Genomic DNA, 22,684 nt, shown 5'->3' on the forward strand with positions numbered 1-22,684 from the left:
CCAAGCCAACAGCTCACAATCGTCTCAAATAACAAGTGACCGCCGATGAAGCCTGAGATGAATCTAACGGTTGGAAATCGTTTGTAGTATGGTACTAAAAACAGATAATGGAGTGAATCTCTAACTCACAAAAATCAACGGTTCAGATTCCGTCGTTGACGAGTGTCACAGTGTAACAGCTCTAAACACATGAGTAATGACTAATGAGCGGTAAACCAAGTGAGCCTATATAACTGCTTGCTCAACTGAACGAGCTTTCCCGCGTCTCTCTCTCTCTCTCTCTCTCTCTCTCCGCCGGTCATCGGAGAAAAACGGAAGCTCACTCTCTCTCTAGAATAATATAGAAGCCAAATTCAGACGTACGGTTACGGATCTAATCATTTTCCTAATCTTTCTTGGCAGCCAAACAGAAACTAATTAAGGGACTGAATTTAGTATCTCTGGATCATATTGTGATTTTATTTATTTATTTTCTCTGATAATTCGATTTTTCTGAAATTTTTGAGTTTGAATTTTTACAGATGGGAGCGGGCGGCGGAGGAGACGATGAGGGAATACGGCGGAGAGGCTGCACGTACCGAAAGGACGATTTTCTTCCCGAGGAGTCGTTCCAGAGCTGGGGCAATTACGTCAATGCGCTGAAGAAGACACCGTGCCGGTTCGTGGATCGCGTCCTTTCCCGGTCGGCGGACAACACGGAGCTGGTGGAGGTGAAGGCGCGGAGTCATCACGAGATGAAGAAGAAGCTCAACTGGTGGGACCTCATCTGGTTCGGAATCGGCGTTGTCATCGGCGCCGGAATATTCGTGCTCACAGGACTGGAGGCGAAAAGGCACGCAGGCGCCGCCGTCGTGCTGTCGTACCTCGTCTCGGGCGTCTCCGCTATGCTCTCTGTTTTCTGTTACACCGAGTTCGCCGTCGAGATTCCTGTTGCAGGTACGGCAACACACTTACTAAATATTCGAGCATTTCTTAAATATTATTGTTATATATATATATATATATATTTTTTTTTTTTTTTTAAATTAGGAGGTTTAACAAAACACTTCCGGTACTATTCATTTTTAACGAAAAACCACATTTATACATTTCCCAGGTACTATTCACTATACCTTTAAAAAAGGTTTTTCATTAAAAGAGAAATTTTTTTGGACTTTTCATTAATTTTCCTTTTAAAATTAACCTTTGCCTGCATATTATCGTCTTGTTTCAACCATAAACGGTTTAAAAAGCAGAATTTATATAATAAAATTGGTATCTATAGAATTTATATTAAAAATAGAAAAAATAATATTTAATAAACAACTAATTGTATCACATTATTGCTAACATATTGTGAGGCTAGGCCCAACCCCTCCCTTTTGTGCAGATAATATCATTTGTTAAAAAAAAAAACAATCATTTTACAACTTATTTAATCACATTATTATTCACGTGTAAAAAATCTTTTTTTTATAACTAGCATTACACGCCTCTTAATATGTTTTGAACATGTTTAAAAATAGAGAAATTGAATCACATTATTGTTAACTTATTATGAGGTACTAATTATTAAATAAAAAAAATTGTACCCAAAAAATAATTATTAAAAAAAACACTATTAAAATGACAAAAATACCTTTACCTTATTTGATGGATCATTTTGGAATACCTTTCAAGCTTTTTGTCTTGGGGGTATTTTTGTTGAAGCTTGGTGAACACAAAACGAGGGTACCAAAAATACTGTTCACCTTTTGTGTTATCTTTAAATATAGATTTCTTGAAAGGATTGTGAATCGGGTTAGAAAAAATAATTCATATTCCACTATTTTCTTTCTTATTTACTTTACCTCGACGAGTGCCAATAAAGGTTCATTTTAAAAGTGTGTTCTTACATTGTGTGCGTAAAGTTTAGTATATTATTGTTAGGATATGACTGAGGGTACTTACAATAACAAAGAATCTGCCCCCACATAACTAAATCTTTTATTTAGAAAACATGTATTTTGTTTTGATGAAATAAAGAGCTAAACATGCCTTTGATTAATATTTTCCAATTGAATTATTTCATAAACATGCCTTGATTAATATTTTCCAATTGAATTATTTCATAAACATGCCTTTGATTAATTAAATCATGAACTTACCTTTGATTAATATTTTACAATTGACTTATTTCCTGGTTTATATGACTTGAGGTTTTGTACAACTTTAATTACTAGGAATTATTTTAGGTGAAGTGAAGATGCAAAATATAAAATTATCAAATAATTACATTAAGGAATCCTTCTGAATATTTAAAGATATTTTTAGTAATTAGGTTCGATTTTCGCTAAAGGCGAATTTGATCCACATTATTGCTAGTCAACTATAAAGCGTATCCAACTTCCTCTGCCCCGTTACGATAAATAATATCATTTGTTAATATATATATATATATATATATATATTTTTTTTTTTTAGTAACATGTATCAAAAAGTCTAAATCAATATGGAATCATGGAGGTGGAACCGTGGAGGAGTTGTTTAGATGGTGACTGGTGGAAATCTGGCGGGGAGATTACGTTCGCTTGCTTGGCCTCATGCTTTTGCTACTTGCTAGATTGATTTTTCATCGTTTCTCCCGGATTTCCCGTTTGAGTAATGCAAGAATAAATTTTTAGATTAAATTTGTAAATTATGTGACGTGTCATTAATATGAAATAAACACGTTAATCAACACTTAAGTAATAATTCAATTATCAACAACTACATCATGTGATTTACAAAATTAAGAAATGCTAAGAGGACTCTTTCGAAATGAAACTCTTTATGAACTCTCTGTCACCTCACAGTTTGACGTCAATTCTCAAGTTTTTGCTAATTGCTAGACCTCCATGCATATCTCTTCAACTCTGTCCCACCACCTATCCAAGATTTTAGGCTTTTTTATTTATTTATTTATTTTAATGTATTCAATATTTATACTTAATTCTAGTATTATCCGGTTGATTAGCTACTAACAAATTGTTTTATTTCAAAATTTGGATATATTAACTTAACACATGCATTCAATTCAAGCATTGTTTTTGTTCAAAATAATAATAATAAAATAAAATCAAGCATTACCATGGCATTTTTTTTTTCATTTAATTGATGGTTAAGAAATAACAATTAGAAAGAAACTCGTTGCAACTTAGTTGGCTAAAAGTATCAACATCTCAAGTTCGAATTCTTAGCTATTGATCATATTTTGATATGTCTAATATAATATTCCAAAGTAATTAAAGTAGTAATTTGTTGGTTTGTGTCGACAAGTCTCACAACATTAAGTAAGAACTTAATTAGGTTCCCTCCTAATATAATTAGATTGAATTTGATTTTTCAGGTGGCTCATTTGCCTACCTAAGGGTGGAGCTTGGGGACTTCGTGGCCTTCATTGCAGCAGGCAACATCCTCCTCGAGTACGTCATAAGTGGCGCAGCCGTTGCTCGTTCCTGGACATCCTACTTCACCACCCTCTGCAATCGCAGCGACACCAATGATTTCCGCATCATAGCCCACGGTTTCCCAGAGGACTACAAGTACCTCGATCCCATTGCTGTCGCTGTCCTTATCGGCATCTGCTGCCTCGCAGTCCTCAGCATAAAGGGCTCTTCTCGTCTCAACTACATTGCCTCGATTTTCCATATAATTGTCATTGTCTTCATCATCATCGCCGGCCTCACCAAAGCTGATACCAAAAACTACATCGATTTCGCCCCTTTTGGCCCGCGCGGCGTGTTCCAAGCGTCGGCTGTTGTGTTCTTCGCGTACGTTGGATTTGATGCTGTTTCAACCATGGCGGAGGAGACCAAGAATCCCGCAAAGGACATCCCAATTGGTCTTGTCGGCTCAATGGTGATTATTACAGTGCTCTATTGCTTGCTTGCACTGACATTAGGCCTTATGCAGCCGTATAACCAAATCGACGAACAAGCTGCATTTCCGGTTGCGTTTGAAGCTGTTGGGATGGGATGGGCCAAGTACATTGTGGCAGCGGGCGCATTGGAAGGCATGACAAGCGCGCTGCTTGGCGGGGCAGTTGGACAGGCTAGGTACCTCACTCACATTGCCCGAACCCACATGGTGCCACCATGGTTTGCACAAGTTGATTGCAAAACCGGCACTCCTGTCAATGCCACGGTCACCTTACTCGCAGCCACCGCAGTCATTGCCTTCTTCACGAGCCTCGATGTTCTGGCCAACCTTGTCTCCATTTCCACTCTGTTCATCTTCAGCCTTGTTGCCATCGCTCTCCTTGTTCGCCGCTACTATGTCAGCGGCGTCACAACTCAGGCCAACAGGAACAAGTTCATTGCCTGCCTTTTCACCATAATTAGCTCTTCAATTGCCACCTCTGTCTATTGGAGCAGAACAGATGATTGGATTGCCTACGTGGTAACCGCGCCGCTTTGGTTCTTGGGTACTTTAGGGATTTGGTTACTTGTCCCCCAAGCAAGGAGTCCGAAGCTCTGGGGAGTGCCACTGGTGCCATGGTTGCCATCTCTTTCAATTGCCATCAACATTTTCCTGCTCGGGTCAATCGATCACGCCTCATTCATAAGGTTTGGAGTGTGGACTCTGATCATCTTGGTTTACTACTTCATCTTCGGATTGCACGCGTCTTATGACACGGTAAAGGACTCAGAAGCGAAGAGGCTGGAGGGCGGCAGAAACAATGAGTTGAGGAAGGTTGAAGCTGCAAGGGTGGCCACGAGGGACGCCGGCTTAGACGGCGGAAATGGTAGCAATGCCTCTGAAACTCCTGCTAGTTAAGCAAGGGTTTGTTGCGTGTCTCTGTGATTGTGTGAAGATTTAATTGTTTTTGTGTGTGATTAGTGCTGTTTAGTTTGGAAAAGGGGATCCCAAGATCCCGTGATCGTGACTGTTTATCATGCGGACAAAAATTATTTGAAATTTAAAATTTAACATTAAATATAAATAGTACTTATCGAAAACTGACCGTACAATGAACGACCACGATCACGGGATCCCAAAAAAAGGATCCGACGAGGATCCTTTTCACTTTTGTTATCAGCTTGCTTTTAGAGATGTGATTTATAATTAAATGTTGTCTATAAATACGTTTAGAAGTAGTACTTTTATTGTTATCACCACAACTTTCTTTCTCAATTAACTTTTTTTTCTTACAAGTACTTAGAGGGGTTTATTTATTTTCAAGAGGATACGTAGACAATTTAACTCTAATCAGCCAAAGTTTATGATGGGATTGGGGAGGTCATTGTAGTCATACAATGCACCCAAACATTCTCGCACAGTTGAGAATGGCCATGTTCACAATGGCATTCCCATCAACAAAATATGTAGAGGGTTGTTTGTGTTCGAATTCTCCTCTTCATAATTTAGATGAGTTTAGTGTGTCCGAAGTGTTTTAGTCCTTATACAACACTGATTAGTAGTAAGATTTTGTTACGAAGTAAATAACTATCATACCAAGTTTAATGGGAGAGTATTATTTAATTTAATGGACCATTAAATACTGAACCCTTCTTGTGGAGTAATTTTTCAGTGTGTCACATATGTAGGCAACACAGTCTGGTACACCAAGTGTCATAATATAAATGGTTGAATACCTAAAAAAAAAATTTCAACCACTTTTATTATAACACTTAGTGTATCAGGCCGTGTTTCCGGTACACTAAAAATTTCTCCTTCTTGTGATAGAAGATATTCAGATGCATTACATATGGCCTTTCTTTTCCCCATTTCGGCGTTGGTATTGAAATTGAACTCGGTCCACTGACCAATACAAATATGGTAATACAAGTAAATGTAGTACAACCAATCCCTAGCTAGCCTCCATTCTCTCTGTGCCCATACTTTTTGTTTTTTTATTTCTGTTTTTATGTTAAATTTCTGGGTTTGCCTTCTCTCATCTAAAATACTCTTCAAATCTGCAAGGGCTAGTAGCTTAAGTAGGTAAGAGCGTTTTTCCTCTGTTTGAAGTTCTGCACTCGAAGTCGTGTGTTTGAATCTTCTCCTAGTATTTCTTTGTATAGAAATACAAGCTTCCAAAAGGGTACGTTTTTAACTTTTGCTGGTTCCAATTTAAAGTTATTAGTGTAAATTGTAATGTTCTTTGCTGATGTAGTCACATATCATAAACTAACAGTTATGCTTATTTTCACAAATCTGGTTTTGAATTATGCTATGAATTTTGAATATATTAATTTTTTTAATATGCATCAAGATCCTTGACTATTAGATACTTAACCGTTCATACAACCCTTCATTACTGCGGTACATGTTGTACACCGAAGCATTGTAGAATTTTCTTTTTCTTTATTTTTTGTCGAAAGCATAGTAGAGTTTTTGCCGATGCCATTTCTTAAGAATAATAACATTTTTATACATGATGAGTGAAAAAATATAAAATATTTTATTTTTCGTTTTGGCTAAACGTTTGATGAGGATTGAATTTTGTTAATTAAGTTGACTGGTTCTATTTTAGCAGTTAAAAAATCTGATCTGTTATCTGAGGATCCGATCTTCTCCCAAAGATCTTTATTTATATGGTGAGAAGTAACCCTAGCACCGAATAATTTGGTACCAATGTTTTAGACTTTTTATTTACTTCAAAAAAAAAAATAATAATAATAATAATAATCCCTGCATCAAGATTTTCCATTTCTTGGTTGAAAGGCAACATTGTTCCAGTTATATTCTCACAAATTTTTTTGTCGAAACTTGTAAATCCGTTCGATTTTAGGGAAGCCGGAAGACAAATGGTGACCGTCGTCAGTAGAGGTGGTGGTGATGGTGGTGCACAAGGCATTGTGATCAAGAGAAGAAGTTGCATATGCAGCAAAGATGATTTCTTGCCGGAGGAGTCATTCAAGAGCTGGGGAAACTATGTTCATGCACTGTCCAGCACGAAAACAAGACTCAAAGACCGGCTTCTTGCGCGGTCCCTCGACCACCAGGAGGTCGAAGAAATTCGTGCACGTAGTCAGAATCAGATGAAGAAAACCCTAAACTGGTGGGATCTCATTTGGTTCGGCATTGGAGCGGTCATGGGGTCAGGGATTTTTGTTCTCACAGGTCAGGAAGCAAGAAATCATGCTGGCCCTGCTATAGTAATCTCTTACTTCATATCCGGCGTTTCAGCAATGCTATCAGTTTTGTGCTACACTGAGTTTGCAGTGGAACTCCCTGTGGCGGGAGGCTCATTTTCTTATCTTAGGGTGGAGCTTGGTGATTTTGTGGCTTATATTGCTGCCGGAAACCTCCTCTTTGAGTATATAATTTCAGGAGCTAGTGTGGCAAGGTCATGGACCTCGTACTTTGCTACGTTGTGCAACCACAGCCCCAACGATTTTCGCATCACTGCATCATCCCTTGCCGATAACTTCAACCATTTAGACCCAATCGCGGTTTTTATCTCCATTTTGGTTTGTTTTGGTGCTGCCTTGAGCATGAAGGCTTCGTCTAGATTCAATTCGGTTATGTCTATCACCCATCTGGTGGTCTTGATTTTCATCTTTGTCGCCGGCATGACTAAGGTTAACCCTACTAATTTCACTAAAAACTTTGCACCATTTGGTATCCACGGAATCTTGAAAGCTTCAGCTGTTCTCTTCTTTGCATACGTGGGATTTGACGGTGTAGCAACGTTGGGGGAGGAGACGAAAAACCCTGGCAGAGATATCCCAATTGGGCTGATTGGCTCAATGTTGACTATCATAACAACTTATTGCCTTCTTGCAGCCACATTGTGCCTGATGCAGCCATACAGCCAAATTGATCCTGATGCATCATTCACCGTTGCATTCCAAGCCGCGGGTATGAATTGGGCCAAGTACATTGTTGCACTCGGAGCACTTAAAGGCATGACAACCGTCCTGCTTGCCAACCTTCTTGCCCAAGCTCGTTATTTCACTCACATTGGACGCACCCACATGGCACCTCCATTCCTGGCGTCCATCCATCCGAAAACTGGTACGCCTGTGAATGCCACGGTTTTTATGACGGTTCTAAACTCCCTTGTTGCATTCTTCACAAGCCTTGATGTGCTGACAAACCTTCTCTCAATATCAACCCTGTTTATCTTTACACTTGTTGCCCTAGCACTTATTGTAAGGCGATACTACGCTTCTGGTGAAACCTCAACTCCCGACAGAAACAAACTCGTTGTGTTCTTGGTACTGATCGTAGGATCATCAGTTGGTTCTTCTATTTTTTGGGCAGTTAGCGACAACGGTTGGATTGCCTGCACTGTGACAGTCACAATTTGGTTTGTTGCCACATTAGGCCTACAATTGACTCTCAAACAAGCAAAGAAACCTAAACTTTGGGGGGTGCCATTAGTCCCTTGGTTACCATCAGCCAGCATTGCCATCAACATCTTCATCATGGGATCCATCGATGGTGCATCGTACATAAGATTCGGCGTTTGGACGTTGATTTTGCTCGTGTACTATTTGTTCGTGGTGCTGCACGCTTCGTACGACGCAGCTAGGGAGCTTGAAAGAGGAGCAGTTGATGCTAACATGGAGGCTGGGACTAGCAGAATCATTGAATTTAACTGAAAATCTGAGTCTCTTCTTTCAGCATCTCTGTACAAGTCTTAAATTCAATTCACTATTTTTATTTTTTTACCTATTTAATTCAGGATACAAGTTCTATATGCGCTCTAAATATGCACTTCTAGGTCTGAAAAAAGTAAGCAAAATTTGCTGAAACAATCAATTTACAAAGTAAGAAATGCAACTGTTGAATTTTCGCAAGATTTTTGCGTGCACAAGAAAAATTCATGCAATTTGGAACGGATCTTACCGAGGACATAACTATATTTTAATCTAATTTTTAAGCTCAAAAGGAAGCAAAATCAATAAAAGAAAACTAGTTTTTCCCAAAATATGGGATTTTTACAAAGTCTTAACATGAATTTTAAGATTTTTTTTTTTCTAACAAACAATAGCGTTAATGAGTTAAAAAGAATAAGAACAAGAACATCGATGAAAAATCAAACCCGCACTACGGTACATCAGTATTATTACTTTCCGTTCCGTCAATGCAGCAACACACCAGCTATGAATTTTAAGAATCTTACGTGGCTGCTAAAGTTCCACAGTAAGTTTTATGACGATTTCTGTAGAATTTTTGCAAAACCGATCAATAACAGTGAGTAATAATTTCTTTTAGAAAATGCAATTGTTAATGCTTCTTGAACAAATAATTTAATCATTAACTAATATAATAATTCCAACAGTTTCCTCAATGTTGTAATTTACATACAATTCTTGACCACTGCACACCTTTTCTTTCTCACTACCGTACACAGAAAAATAATAAATAATTTTAATTTTAATTTTAATATCATTAATAACAGTATTAATAATAATCACCTTAATTACCAATTACATAGATTATTTAAGCCTCTATCTTGAGGAGGGTATTGAGTGATGTGCTGTTGAATCTCTGAGCAAGCCCTCTGATCACCAGCACAGTTACATCCCGAAGGTGCCTTGACTGCACCATCAAGTCGACATTATTCTCGCCGTCCACGACGATTTTCAGACGGTGTTGGTCGTTTCGGAACAGCTCCACCTGCGAAAATTCTCTACCTTTTTTAAGTTTGTAGTACATAGAAATGCAACTCAAAACCAGGAAGAAACACGAAGGGAAATCCAGCCATATGGCTGAATTATGCAGGTTAGGCTTTAGATCGACAACATAACCACGCTAAATTTGAACCTTCTTCGATCTGTTGAACATTGCAAACATCGGACAACTGGAAAAGAAAGCTCGATTAGAAGCATGCATATGGACTTACATGAAAGGGAGGCGCGTAACTTCCACGAATTTCAGTGGTTGGGAAGGAAGTCTTAGAACCGGGCTTTACCACCTTGACTCTCTTTCTGTTGACTTCGAGGATTCTTCTCTCAAGACTTCCCACTGCAGGAGCCTGCGATAAGAACAACGGAAAAAAATACTCAAAACTTTAAATCATTTCTAATGGGGAACAGATTAGTTACGATTGTATGCAGACAATATCAAATGACAACCTTTTTCGTAGATTGGTCCTTGTCACACAATGTCTGTACCGAACAAGTGAAACGTGGTTAGAAATGGTTTTCGCAACAAATACTATACGATTTACTACACGCAGAAGACAATATTAAGAGTTTCAGAATTTCCATAACCTCAAATTTCACAGTTCCAAGATCAAGCTTCTGCTTCACTTCTTTAAGAACATCAGGTTCTGCACGAAAATCAATGCCAGTTTTAAAATCGCAATGTATTATAACTTAAAAGTAATAAGAGATAGATCCAAAAGGAAACCGGAAAAAAAAGGGTGAGGGATGGGATTCTTAATTACCAACTGCAATCGGCTCCGTTGATGCAGAAACAGGTTGCCCCTCCACTCCATCCTCTCTTACTGGAGTGTAAATGGCAACAAGCCTGTACCCTACGTCGTCAACATTAGACTTGTACATTCGCCCTACCTCCCCTGCAAGGAAAATTTTCATTTAATATTGCCCAGTGAAAAGATAAATCTATGATAATGTTATCAAGAAAATTCCAATACCTGGTATAGAGATAAGATCAGGACTGCCAACCATTGATCTGAGCCACTGGATTCTACTTTTTCCTTCCTTCCCTCCACTATAAATTCCACGTACGGCATATAAGTTGGTGTGGAAGCCCCTCCCTTCAATCTCCAGCTTATCTATTCTAGGGATTCCTACAGATAAACAGAAGTAATATATGATTAAATAAAAATTAGGGGCAGATATGGAGTCCGGGGCAACTTCCAACAGTTTTGCATTTCAACTCGTCAGTACATTGGCTTGAAATCATTTCTTATTGATGTCCAGTTTACAAGCTTTAGGAACCCAAGAAAATCAACAAACCCGAGGCCTAAGTGTTCGAATGGGAATACCTGGTAATATGGGTCCGGTTTCAGCATACACAGGCTCAGTTGATCTTCCAAAGACATCAGTCACAACGCATTCGCATTTTAGACAGCGCCCAACATCTTCTAGACGCATCTTGTAGGAGCAAGATTTCTGTGCAGGTAATAATTCGAAGGTTTTCTCATCTCCCTCTTTTGAAAAAAAATACCTGCAGCATCCCTCTGTCATGTAATGAACAAAATGAAATAGTACAAGCTAACAAACTTGAGACAAAAAATCCAAGAAAATTTCAACAAATTGAATGCATCTCCAGACTTCAAAGTTATACAACATTAGAAATCGCTGCATGCCAAATAGTCATCTGCTTATCAGAACAAAATGTTACATGAAACTAGGACCCAGCTGTAATAAAAAGTTAAATTCCCATTTGAATGGAATCATGCCGTAGATTACTAAAATATAACATTATACCATTGATATGTGACATCTTTCTTGTACTTGCTCCAAACAATCTGTTGAGTCTCACTCTCTGGGATCACTTGAACAACTGTAAGAACACCACCTTCGATTGCCTTTCCCGTGAGAGCAAGCATCTCTAGTCTTGGAAGCTCTGGAGGGATCCAAATTGAAATTAAAATTTTATTTAAGCTTTACCATGTAAGATAATAACACAGCGTTTTTACTGCTTTCTACCAGACCGAAGAAAATGCAAGTCCATCAAATATATCAAAGGCCAGAAGTGTTGATATGATGAATTTCTACCTGGAAGAATAATATCAGTTGGCTCAGACAACTTCAGTTCTCCAACCACCGAATCTGAACGAACTGGTGTGTATCTATGAGATGCATATGGAAGCATATGGAAAAGTTTATTAGAATATACATCTCTAAATTCTCTACATATTCATCCACAAGACTACATATAATTTACGAGAAAGCAATTATTGGGTTTACAAGGAATAGATTTACATGCAAGTTTGTTAGATGTAGGAAAAGTTAAATAGCCAGACAAAACTTTTACCCAAACAATAGACGGCAGTTGTAGTCTGCATCAGTGACTTCATAAGTGTTAGTGTTGGCTCCATTAATAAGAACAATAGTTCCTTCATTAGTTTCTCTATACCAGCTAAAAAGGCTCAATCCTTCGTATCCACCAAAATACTCTCCTTCTCCAGAATAAACGCTTTGTGACAACTCCTTCACACGAACATTAGAAACCACAGGAAGAGCTGCAACATTAATTCACCAAACAGTCAACGAACAAGATCTAAAAGAAATGGATATATGAATGCCTTTGTATGACTCAGACCAAAGATCAGTAAGATCATATAGCAGATACAGGACATGGAACTATCAATTAGCTATAAAATTGGTCTTGGCTAAAATGAACTGAAACAGTTGCTCAAGTACACAACTTCCTCAAAAATCGAACACCAAATGAAATGTATGAAATTTGGAAGTGTACTGTGTATACCAGTTTCCAATCAGAAAAAATGAAGTAGCCTTAACGATATGTCCTCATGTGAATGACATTGACAAGAAAGAAAATGAACTTATGAGCATGAAAATGAAGAAGTTTGTACCAGGTGCAACTGGAAAGTTGCAAATGGCAACTAGTGCATGTCCACATTTGCCATCAGAACGAGTGGGGACCCAATGTAAGGCCAAATATGCCCCCACATCTTCAAGTACTGGTGTGTATGTTCTGCCACATTTGCAAACCATACAGACATCTTTTCAAAAATGAAAATACAGACTTCAAAACATTAGAAACCACCTTAGTATCAGAACTTACAATGTTTTACCACAAATAACCAAATCTTCACATGCACTATATACGTCCTGCAATGCAGATCCATGCAGCTTATTCTTTGTTCTGTACCAAATATATTCCCCAACACCTTCTTCTCCACCAAAATATGTTTTTTTGGGGAATAAATTCTCATTCTCACAGCAATCGGAAATAACAAGCTCCAGTCCTACTGGATCCGCTGTTGCAAAAAGCAATAAATTGAATTGGTCAAGTTCAAATTAGAATTTATTAAATGGATATGAAAACGGAAGAAATGGACAGAATGAGATACATCAACCCTAATCCTAAACAACTTTAGCATATGACCTTCCAAACTACAAAGAAAAATTTGCAGAACTCTTCAAAATAAATTAACTAACCAGGAGCAATCACATCAGATTGTATGCTCTTAGGATTTCCTCTCATCCCATCTTTGCGCATGGGAGTGTAAACAAGTTCAACACATGTACCCACATCATCAAGAGTCAAATCCACAAAATCTGCCAAGAGAAAAAATACCATTAAATTTGTAATTTCACATGAATGTGAAATCTGTCTCATCTAATTAGAACTCACCCTGAGTACTCAACTTCTCCTTGACACCATTACGTTTAACTCTAAACCATTCGTGCGAGCAATCTCCTTTCTCCCTGAATTACAAACAAGGACTTCCATTGTGTGAACAGTCACAACACTAAAGTTCCAGGTTTATCTAAAAGGAAAAGAAAATAATAATATAATAAGAATAAAAGTAAGTCTGACCCTCCACTATAAGAAGCAGTAAAGCTCAGACGTTGCCCTTCTATCATTGAACCAAGAAACTCCAAAGACCGACAAGTTGGGGGCCCTGCACTCCGAGTACAAATTCATAATGGTTTAGTGATAACCCAGTACACAAGCCAAAATGCAAAAGGGGAAAAAAACTAGAAATCTTCAATAGAATCGTACCATTATGAATAAAGATTACAAGAAATTAACTCATTACCAGGTATTACAGGTCCAATTTGTTCGGATAGAACAGTAGGACCACGGGCCCAGTCACTTCTGACAGGCTCACAAGATACTGAGACAAAGAAGCCAATATCATCAATTGAGAGTGTGTATGAAGCAGTTGTTGCACCCCTGATTTCGGTTTGTGTTCCATCTGAATTAGTCTGCCAATGCATCACATTTCTTTAATCAAATGTTGTACCAGTTGACAATTTTCTATTTCTAAAGAAAAGCAATCAAAGCAATCAAGGTCATAACTAAAGTGGTTTTTCAAGGAATTATGACTTTCTGATATTATAAAATGTAAATTTCTAGTAAACTAGGAATGCTCGTGTAATTAACCAGCATTTTGCAAGTTGAGAACAGATGATATCTTACAAACAGCAGAAAGTTAAAATGAAATTACCCGGAACCAGTAGAAAACTGAATTCCCCTCTTCACCGCCCCAATATTTCTTTTCTACACTAAGTGCAGTTCCCTCAGTGGCATTCCCAACGATTTGTAGAGAAAGCAATCTAGGGTTCCCTGATTATGAAACAGCATGCTTTATAAGAATGATTCAAGCACAAAATATATAAGTCAGCATGCAGAGCTATCCATCATAGTTTGCACAAGTCCACAATGAAAATTATAGCATATGCTTGATCGGCACAATAATTATAGCATATGCTTGATCGGCACAATCGATATTCAATTGAGACCAACTGAAGATCAATGTACTATGTTTTTTTGTCCACTTTGCAAAAACAAACATGCAAATAATCGGCACAATAAATATCAAGAAACGAGAGAACAAAATTACCAGGGCGAACACGTTCCTGGCCCATGCATGTTCTTAGCTCACCCACAATCCCATCGTCACGCACAGGGGTGCATTTGAATGAAATGAATTTACCAATTGCATCTTTTGCAATACGATACTGAAGAAGCCATGTGACCTCAGGTATTAGAGATCCGGAGTCCGTTTCAACCTGTCAATTACGAGGTAAACAAGTAACTATAAGCATTGGTCCTCTTTACATTAGCTAGTATTCTGCACAGCACTAAATCAAGGGATCATGGGTGGACCCTAGAGACTAATTATCATGGCATAAGAAACCTAATACAACCCAGTATAAAATTGAATATTATCTTATTTTCGGTAAATAAATCAGTTTAAAATATGTAAGATAGGTGTTAGACCTCCAATAGATCAAGCATTAATTCATGACTTGCAAAAATTTGATAAAGGTGCATATACCTCGTGAAGATACCAACTATAGATACTTTTTCCTTCATGACCACCAATGTAACCATATGATGCCGTCAACATTCCACCTTCGGTGTAATCACCAGTAATTGATAAGAAATTTAGGCTTGGAGGCAAAGCTGCAAGAAACGGGACAACAGTCAGCTATACACAACCTCAATTATGCATCAAGAATGGGACATTCAATAGATGGAAGCTTCAAATCTAGCCGTTGGAAATCAACGGTTGAGTTTTTAAAGTATTTAAAAAAATGCATATAGAAGTCCACCAAAATTTTTGGGAATATATTAAAATAATTGTCTCAGTTTCCATCACGATGGTGAAACACCATAAGAGGGAAGGATACACCTTCCACCACTCCTATATCAGTGATGGCAAAATACTTGTAATAGGCTGATATTACTGTATAGTGGCCTGCATTTCAAATACTTTAAATACACAAAAACATGTATAAAGTAGATTTACTTACTCTCAACTGCTCTATCTGATATAGCATATGCTGGTTCACCAGATTCACCATCTGGAGTCATAGGAGTAAATTTTACAACAATGTAATAGCCAACAGCTCCTAAGGGTACGCGAAAAGCCTGAACAAAGGTACGATCAATCCAATTTGCATCACATAAATGAAAGCCTTCAATTAGGATTTCTGAATTCGTACATTCAAATAATATGAGATCGCATACCTTTGCAATCTTAGATGTGCTTAAAGATTCAAGACCTTTCTCACCATCCAAAGTAGACGAACTTGTTTTAAACCACTGTACTCTGCTAGACCCTTCAGTTCCTCCAGTGACAGTACCAGTTGCAGTAACCTTACTGTTCTCCCTTAGATCACCAACTATCTTCAAATCTATTACCTTTGGAGGCGCTGGAATTTGACAGAGCAAAAAAAGAGGAAAACAAGAGGAAGTCGGTGACAACATGCCAACATCATAAAACCAAACAGAAGCATAGAACAGGTTAAAATTCCAACCATAATCATCACAACAGATATGCTCAATAAACAAAATTTAAAAAAATAAACAACCACAAGACTTCCACAAGGAAAATGACATCAATTTAAAGAACGTTTTTTTTTCCCCTTAGAAAAGTAAACCGAATCAAGCTTCAAGAGTATTGACATTATTCAACATACCTGGCTTCACAACATGGGACCTTATCGAAACAGATTCCCCTTCTTGACCTGGAAAAATAAAAAAAAAACACCAACACAATTTTAAATGACAACCCATTAGTAAGCAACACTGTTACTATCTATAAAATGTTCCCAAGGAAAGTTCAACGTATTAACCTTCCAAATTGATGGGTATATACACAAAAGCCAAGCGATGGCCAACATCTTCCTTGGTCAAAGTATACTCAGGTGTACCCATTGATACCAAAACAAGGTCTCTGACAAGAAAAGCCATTAAAGAAAATAATTGGAGGGAGGCTCAAGTATGCAAAATTTCAACCAAAAAAAGCCAAAATTCAAAAAAGATCAAGGGAACAAAACTATGAGGAACTTCCACATGAAGAAATACAATAACTAAAGACTTTCCATTGGAGCATCGCAAGATATGAGCATACTAACCCAGTGTCTTTATCCTCACATAACCATTCAAACTTGCTGGGACCCTCTCTTCCTCCAAAGTAATCACCAACTCCTCTGATAGTACTGCCTTCAACAACATCTCCAACAATGTGTACATTATTGACTGATGGAGGGGCTGCGACCATGAAACATGAGCAATTAATACCCTAATCATAATCTTCTAGGCCAAAAAAGAAATGCAGTGAGTAAAAGAGAGAAAAAAGCCCTAAAAATCGTATACTTAACAATTAACATAGTCATACCACAAAAGTTATAGACAAGAACTTCACAAAAGTTGGAAGGCTTACATACCTGATTTTACAAAATCGGTGTATTCATAATGAGGTTCTCCTTTCGCACCTTCTTCTGTCACTGGTGTATACATGAAAACCAAACTGGAGTCAACATCATCTATGGTCAATTTGTACTCCTCATCTTCAGCTCCCGCAATAACCACAGGACTGCTATTCCATTTTCTCCTCAACCAACTGAAAAATGTGAAACATGTATGTGCATTATATGATTTTTCTGTACCAAAAGGAAAGAGAATAAAGCATATACATGTACATATATCTGGTACATTACATACAAATGTGGAGACAAGCATATATCTGGTACCTTAGCTTGTAAGAAACATACACACGTAAATAATATGTGTAGATATATGCTAGGCTACCATTGTACGCCAAAAGCTTAAGCAAAGGAATAGGCCAACTATGCAAATCAAAGCTTCAACATCCTTGTTTTGAAACCTCAACCAGTACATGGGAGATAAAAAGAGAAACATATGTGTGCAACCCACTCCTGCGCTATTAAAAGCTAATAAAATCACTGGTGGGTGGAGGATCAGAGGTTTGGACCACCAACATCTTGAAACTAGAGCTTTATTACCGTGTTAGACTATCACCATACCCAATCTTAAGTTATTTTGGAATGGACAACAATGTATATCAAGCACAAAACATCGAGAATTGTCAACGTATAACATGTAAGTAAATCGTTTAAATAGGTAATCTCACCTAGAAACACCTTTCCCTGGAGTGCCACCACACCACGCAACCTTTGCATGACCTCTAACAATATTTCCCTCCACTAGATTTCCACGAACATCAAGATTCACAACCTTTGGGATTCCACTTCCTTTGCAAGTGAGGAAGTAAGATAATCAGTAGCATGACAAAAATTACTTGCACCATATAAAAACTATCCCAATAAGCAAAGTTATGCTTCCAGAAGAAATTTTAACATAGAAAGATATTGTCAAATTATTCCATTCGCATTTACCTCGTTTAACTGGAGAAGATATAGCAAAAATAGAAGGGTACTCTGTTTCTCCTAATACAGGAGTACACTCCACTTTTAAAATTCTACCAATATCTTCATGCTTAGGCCAGTAGACCTATGTTCATCATCAGCTCAAAATTAGATTGCATGAAGAATCAATTGCAGCCCAAAAGTACAAAACATTGGACTTACTGAAAGAATCAGTTACCTCTCCGGTGGCATCAGGAATAATGGTGAAATTCGAAGGAGTTCTTTCTCCTACAAACCATTGGTATTTCAAGATTAATTGAGGATCAGCTGCCAAAGTGTTCTCTTGTACAAAAGTGAACTGGCAGCGACAAGTATCTTCTTCAAATGGTTTCTCAACAGAGGCCTCCTTGACCAGGAAGCCGGGAGGCAAATGATCCTTCCATTGCTCAACAAGAAAACGAAAAGTAGAGTCTGTTCAAGAAACATAATTTCATAAGTTTAACTAGGCTATCAACTACAACTGTAAAACAGGGTTAACCATCCTAAAATATTCTGACAGCAGCAAGCGTATCCCTAAACACATAGATCCATAGACATATACATATAAATTTTATAAGTTCATTCAAGGGCATATAATAATAGCTCATCACGAACTTTGTTGATGCATTTGAATACTCTACTATTAGATAATACATAATGCATGATAAACCAACAGATTTGCAGTCCTTTTACCAAAAGCAACTTGTATATCCAAAAGGAATCATGAAAGACAGTAAGTTATCCATTCAATCCCTTTACTTCCAAGTTCCAACGGTGACTTGTCCTTTCAAAACCAAACATAAGCTCTGCACCAGATTTCACAAGAACTGAATTTGCAACCTAAAAGAATGAAAGAAATCAAACTACACACCTGCAGCATGGTCTGGACGGCAAAACTCCCAACCATCTCTAATGCACAAAGAGGTGTGTGCCGGATAGCGCTTTGCAATTGTAAGCTCTTCTCGGGAAAGATCTGGCAAAATTTTCAAAAAAGCCTGTAAGGACACGCTATTGTAAAAACTAGTGAGATGGACACACAGAGAGAGAAAGAGAGAGAGAGAGAGAAGGGGGGGGGGGGGGGGGGGGGGGGGGTGGAGGGAAGAAGAAATATAAGAGCAGGAAACAGGAGAACATGGCAACTGATGTAGAAACCAAATCACAATCATTCTACAAGATACCTCTGTCATTGAACTTTTTTAATGTAGTACCAACAAGCAAAATGGAAGCTGCTTCCAGGTGAGGCATTTTAAGTATGGGATTTTCCTCCACTCGTAAATGCTGTGGCATGAAACAAGAAAGTACAATTATGTGAGTTTACAACCCCGGTCAGATGAATTAAGTTATTAAGAGATGCATAAATCCTTTACATGGACATGTGAGATGTAAATTCAATCCCAACAGCCAGTTTCCATGAATTTATGAATTTAAATGTGCCAGATGTTCAGCTACAGTGATAAAGATAAAGACCAACACAAGACAACTTGAAGGCAGATGCCTACATATTTTGAAACTAACCTCAAGGACTGGTAAATAGGGGAAACCTTTCAGAGTTGAAATTTTGTTCTTGCTGGCAGCTAATACCTGTTTGAAATTATTGAAAAAGTAAGCATTTGGTTCAAACACTGGGAGTGGGGGGAAGAAGCAACAAGTTCGAAGCTCCTAAACAACAACAAACCTGTAGTCTAGGTTGGCTTGCCATTGTAAGAGACTTCAATTTATTTTGAGCAACAGAGAGAAACTATACAAGGAAAAAGAAACAAAAGTTAGATAAATACAAATTTTTACCACTAGGGACCAATTCAGGAGGTTACAACAAATTGCAAACTGCCATAGCACATCAGCAACAGAAAACTATTCATGAATCTTGACCTCCAAATTAGGGAGCTGAGGAAGGCTTGCAAGTGACGTGAGTTGGTTTCCGGCAAGATAAAGTTGCTGCACAGATCAAAATATAAGAACCCTATTACATGGATATCTACAAACTACCTAAAGATGAAGATATGCACATATGGAACACAAACCTGTAAGACTTTGCAAGTTTCAAGAGGTTCAAATCCAGGCCCTTTGAAATCATTGAAACTCAAATCAAGAACCTGGAAATAAGGAAGTACTATCAATAATTACTAAGCTATTTAGTTTCAAATCTTCATAGATGGTTTTCATGCTTCTCGTGTGCATAATAATAAATAGTTGACTTGGCAATTTAGTAGATTGCTTAAAATTTTCAGATTAACCAACCTTTACTCGTGCCAGTATTTCCACTCCCTCCAATGTAGACAAGAGATTGTCTCTGAGATAAACGAACTGCCAAAAGGAGTGTTATTTAAAGGAACAACTACAATCATTTACAAAGAAAAACGTTTATGGAAACTGACACAATAATTGACAAGGTATCTAGTTAGGTAGATGGCAAAACTCACTTAAATAGACAGCTATTCATATAAAAAGAAAATCAGTTTACCTCTAAATTTGGTGACAAGTTCAACCCACTAGCCTTGAGGCTGCGAACTCTGTGACCCCTAAGATCTAACCTCTGGCACAAAAAGTAATGCAAGGTAGAAAATAAATACATACAGAAGGGAAGGACTGTTACCAATGATATGATAATATTTCATCAGTAGTCATGTCCAATAGCATGACAAAGACAGATGCAAATCAAACAAAGTAAGCGTTTGAGAGATTGAACAGGAATGATGCTTACCAGATCATCACTGGCTTTGACTTCCACTTGTGGAAGGACAATGAACCGAGAATCCCGGCTTTGAGGAGTTGCAGTTTTCCTACGCCCAGATAAACTAGAACTTCTATCAAGAGCAGAGGACAAAGAACCGGTTTTCAGCCCACTAGTAACTGTAGGTGTTCGAGCTGATGGGGAAGAAAGCTTTGGGACCGACTTCCTGACTCCACTGCTAGCACTACTATCCAATGAGGAAGTCGCCCTTTGTGAAGAGGAAGATGAAGTAGACAATGCAGGTTTGACAGCAGGCTTCCTGACAGTCTCTTGTTTAGTTACACTCACATTTGACCCGGATGATTTATTCAGACTCCGGTCCAATGGCGATCCTGAAACCGACTTTCTAACTTCTGAAACACTGATTCTAGTCAAAGATTTAGTGGTAGCAGCTGAAGGCAATGAACTCCTTCTAAGCTCTGGGAGGGACCGCCTGACAGGGTCCAGAGTCTTTTTTACTGCAGTCGTAGTGGCATTGTTTTGCTGTCTTGCGGTGGAGACTGATGGCTTCTGCGGCAAACCTCCAGTGCTGTTTCGCCTTATCGGGACTGAATTCAAACTTCGGGTAGACCCATTTGCACTAGACTTGGTAGCCCTTGAACTAGGATCCACACCACTTTTGGGGTCTACTTTCTTTCTAACAGTTGGAACCGAGACCCTTGATGTCACTACATTGCCGGTTTTCACAGTTTTGGTAACTCCTTTTGCAGTTTCTGATGAACGAACAGAGGCATGTTTCTCCGAAATTGGGGCCTTTTCAACCGTCTCTTCGCCCCCCACCACTAAATTGTCCTCCATTTTGGTTCACCACAAATGCGTCCAAAAACAAAAGCTACATTCCACCAACAGTGAAAAAAACCGAGTCAGTTTATGTTTGGTTTCCAAGAAAATGCAGAGGAAACAGAAAGGAAAAAGTGCAGTTTTGTAAAAATTCACACCCTTTACTCAACAAAGCTAAAAACTTCAACTTCATTCCTCACCTCAATTCAACTAAACTCCATGTGAACAAAATTGAAAACCCAATTCATAAAATAAAAGCAGGAGGTACTTACAAGTCAAGAACTTGATAAAGATTGAAGCTTTTTCAGGACCAAAACCTCTGTCCTTGTAAACAAAGGACCATACTTGGATCTACCACAAAATGCAGACAATTTAGCAAAACCCAGTTCGATTTAAGCCAAACCCTTTTGAGAAAAAAAAAAAAAAAAAAAAAACAACAAATTTGAACTCAAAAGGACAAATTCAAACACACAAAAAAAAAAAAAAAAAGACAAAATAAACAAAGAAAGAGATAAGGATAATTAAATAAACAATTACCTGGACAATGTGTCAGATCTGCGGGGTTACAGAACTGAAACGGAAACTGTAAGGCATTTCTAGGGTTTGATTATTAGGCAGAAGATGGTCAAAGGAGGCTTGGAAGGCACCAAAAAGAAAAGCACAAAAGTAATGGAGTGAGAGAGTGAGAGAGTGAGCGAGAGAGTGAGTGAGAGACTGTGCTGTTTGGTGAGCTAAGAAATTGGAAAAGCTATGGGCATAGCCATGTGGGGATTAAAATATGTCTGAAAAAAGCTGGGTTCCATATAAAATTTGCAAATGTTAAAAGAAATGGCGGAAAAAATTAGGATTTGAAACACTGTGCAGCGTGCCATGGAAGTGGAATCCCATTCCCCATGTCCCATGTGTGACCGTGACAAAAGAAGAAAAAGTGAAAAGAAGAAAAGTGACAAAATTTTATAAAGAAATTTAACAAAAAAAAATCTTGGTACTATTTACTTTAACAAAAAATTATATTTTTATATTAAAAAATCAATCATAATATTATTCACTTTACCCTTTATTTTGTCCTTATCATTAAAACTCAAAATTTTCAAATCATTTTCATTAATTTTCCTAAAAATCATAAGCACAAACATTCTCATCTTTATTTTTTTTTTTCTTTTTTCGGTCCAACATTGTTTATATTCTCTTTTAATCTTTGTCTATTTAATTCGAATGGTTCAAGAGTCACATAAATATTTGTACTATCATTCGGTGAATTTGGACTGATTTTATTTAATTGGAATTGTCCGAAGACAATACGGCTACATAGATAGTTGTATTGTCATTCGATGAATTTGGACTGACTTTATAATTGGAATTGTTCTAATGACAGTATAGCCGCATAAATAGT

General features: G+C 37.8%; 3 protein-coding genes across 5 annotated transcripts; 2 read left to right on the forward strand and 1 right to left on the reverse strand.

Moving 5' to 3' along the window:
• The first annotated feature begins 270 nt into the window (after positions 1-270).
• Positions 271-4,929, forward strand: LOC137725923 (cationic amino acid transporter 1-like). Of its 2 annotated transcripts, none has more exons than XM_068464763.1 (3): positions 271-359; positions 522-936; positions 3,347-4,929. In XM_068464763.1, exons 2-3 carry the CDS (start codon positions 522-524, stop codon positions 4,774-4,776), a joined length of 1,845 nt encoding a protein of 614 aa, XP_068320864.1. In that variant the 5' UTR covers positions 271-359; the 3' UTR covers positions 4,777-4,929. The 2 variants fall into 2 exon arrangements, with proteins under 2 accessions (XP_068320864.1, XP_068320865.1); XM_068464764.1 differs by having other exon boundaries at positions 304-364.
• Positions 4,930-6,746: 1,817 nt separating this feature from the next.
• Positions 6,747-8,549, forward strand: LOC137722314 (cationic amino acid transporter 1-like). Its single transcript, XM_068461285.1, has one exon. It carries the CDS (start codon positions 6,747-6,749, stop codon positions 8,547-8,549), a length of 1,803 nt encoding a protein of 600 aa, XP_068317386.1.
• A 491-nt stretch (positions 8,550-9,040) lies between these two features.
• On the reverse strand, positions 9,041-22,065 carry LOC137724464 (187-kDa microtubule-associated protein AIR9-like). 2 transcript variants are annotated; one of them, XM_068463204.1, is made up of 39 exons: positions 21,829-22,065; positions 21,564-21,642; positions 20,482-21,343; positions 20,242-20,313; positions 20,019-20,084; positions 19,802-19,873; positions 19,650-19,715; positions 19,456-19,518; positions 19,296-19,361; positions 18,959-19,058; positions 18,652-18,753; positions 17,980-18,212; positions 17,772-17,886; positions 17,507-17,627; positions 16,800-16,975; positions 16,488-16,623; positions 16,206-16,306; positions 16,050-16,097; positions 15,598-15,782; positions 15,381-15,498; positions 14,903-15,030; positions 14,465-14,633; positions 14,069-14,187; positions 13,658-13,826; positions 13,435-13,519; positions 13,249-13,322; positions 13,053-13,172; positions 12,676-12,871; positions 12,464-12,585; positions 11,902-12,109; positions 11,643-11,716; positions 11,352-11,490; positions 10,907-11,088; positions 10,553-10,708; positions 10,343-10,474; positions 10,167-10,225; positions 10,029-10,061; positions 9,797-9,928; positions 9,041-9,570 (listed from the first exon to the last, which is right to left on the reverse strand). In XM_068463204.1, the coding sequence occupies exons 3-39, from the start codon at positions 21,307-21,309 to the stop codon at positions 9,394-9,396; spliced, it is 5,142 nt and encodes a 1,713-aa protein (XP_068319305.1). In that variant the 5' UTR covers positions 21,310-21,343; positions 21,564-21,642; positions 21,829-22,065; the 3' UTR covers positions 9,041-9,393. The 2 variants fall into 2 exon arrangements, with proteins under 2 accessions (XP_068319305.1, XP_068319307.1); XM_068463206.1 differs by lacking the exon at positions 21,564-21,642.
• Positions 22,066-22,684: the final 619 nt, after the last annotated feature.

Source organism: Pyrus communis, chromosome 2 (genome assembly GCF_963583255.1).
Source record: "Pyrus communis chromosome 2, drPyrComm1.1, whole genome shotgun sequence".
NCBI classification, from domain to species: Eukaryota; Viridiplantae; Streptophyta; class Magnoliopsida; order Rosales; family Rosaceae; genus Pyrus; species Pyrus communis.

Coding starts and splice junctions, on each gene's coding strand:
- LOC137724464 (XM_068463206.1), bottom strand. CDS start 21,309: ATGGAGGACAATTTAGTGGTGGGGGGCGAAGAGACGGTTGAAAAGGCC. Junction 16,307..16,487: donor TGTGAGGATAAAGACACTGG/GTTAGTATGCTC, acceptor TTTTCTTGTCAG/AGACCTTGTTTTGGTATCAA. Junction 10,226..10,342: donor AACGGAGCCGATTGCAGTTG/GTAATTAAGAAT, acceptor ATTTTCGTGCAG/AACCTGATGTTCTTAAAGAA.
- LOC137722314 (XM_068461285.1), top strand. CDS start 6,747: ATGGTGACCGTCGTCAGTAGAGGTGGTGGTGATGGTGGTGCACAAGGC.
- LOC137725923 (XM_068464763.1), top strand. CDS start 522: ATGGGAGCGGGCGGCGGAGGAGACGATGAGGGAATACGGCGGAGAGGC. Junction 937..3,346: donor CGTCGAGATTCCTGTTGCAG/GTACGGCAACAC, acceptor TTGATTTTTCAG/GTGGCTCATTTGCCTACCTA.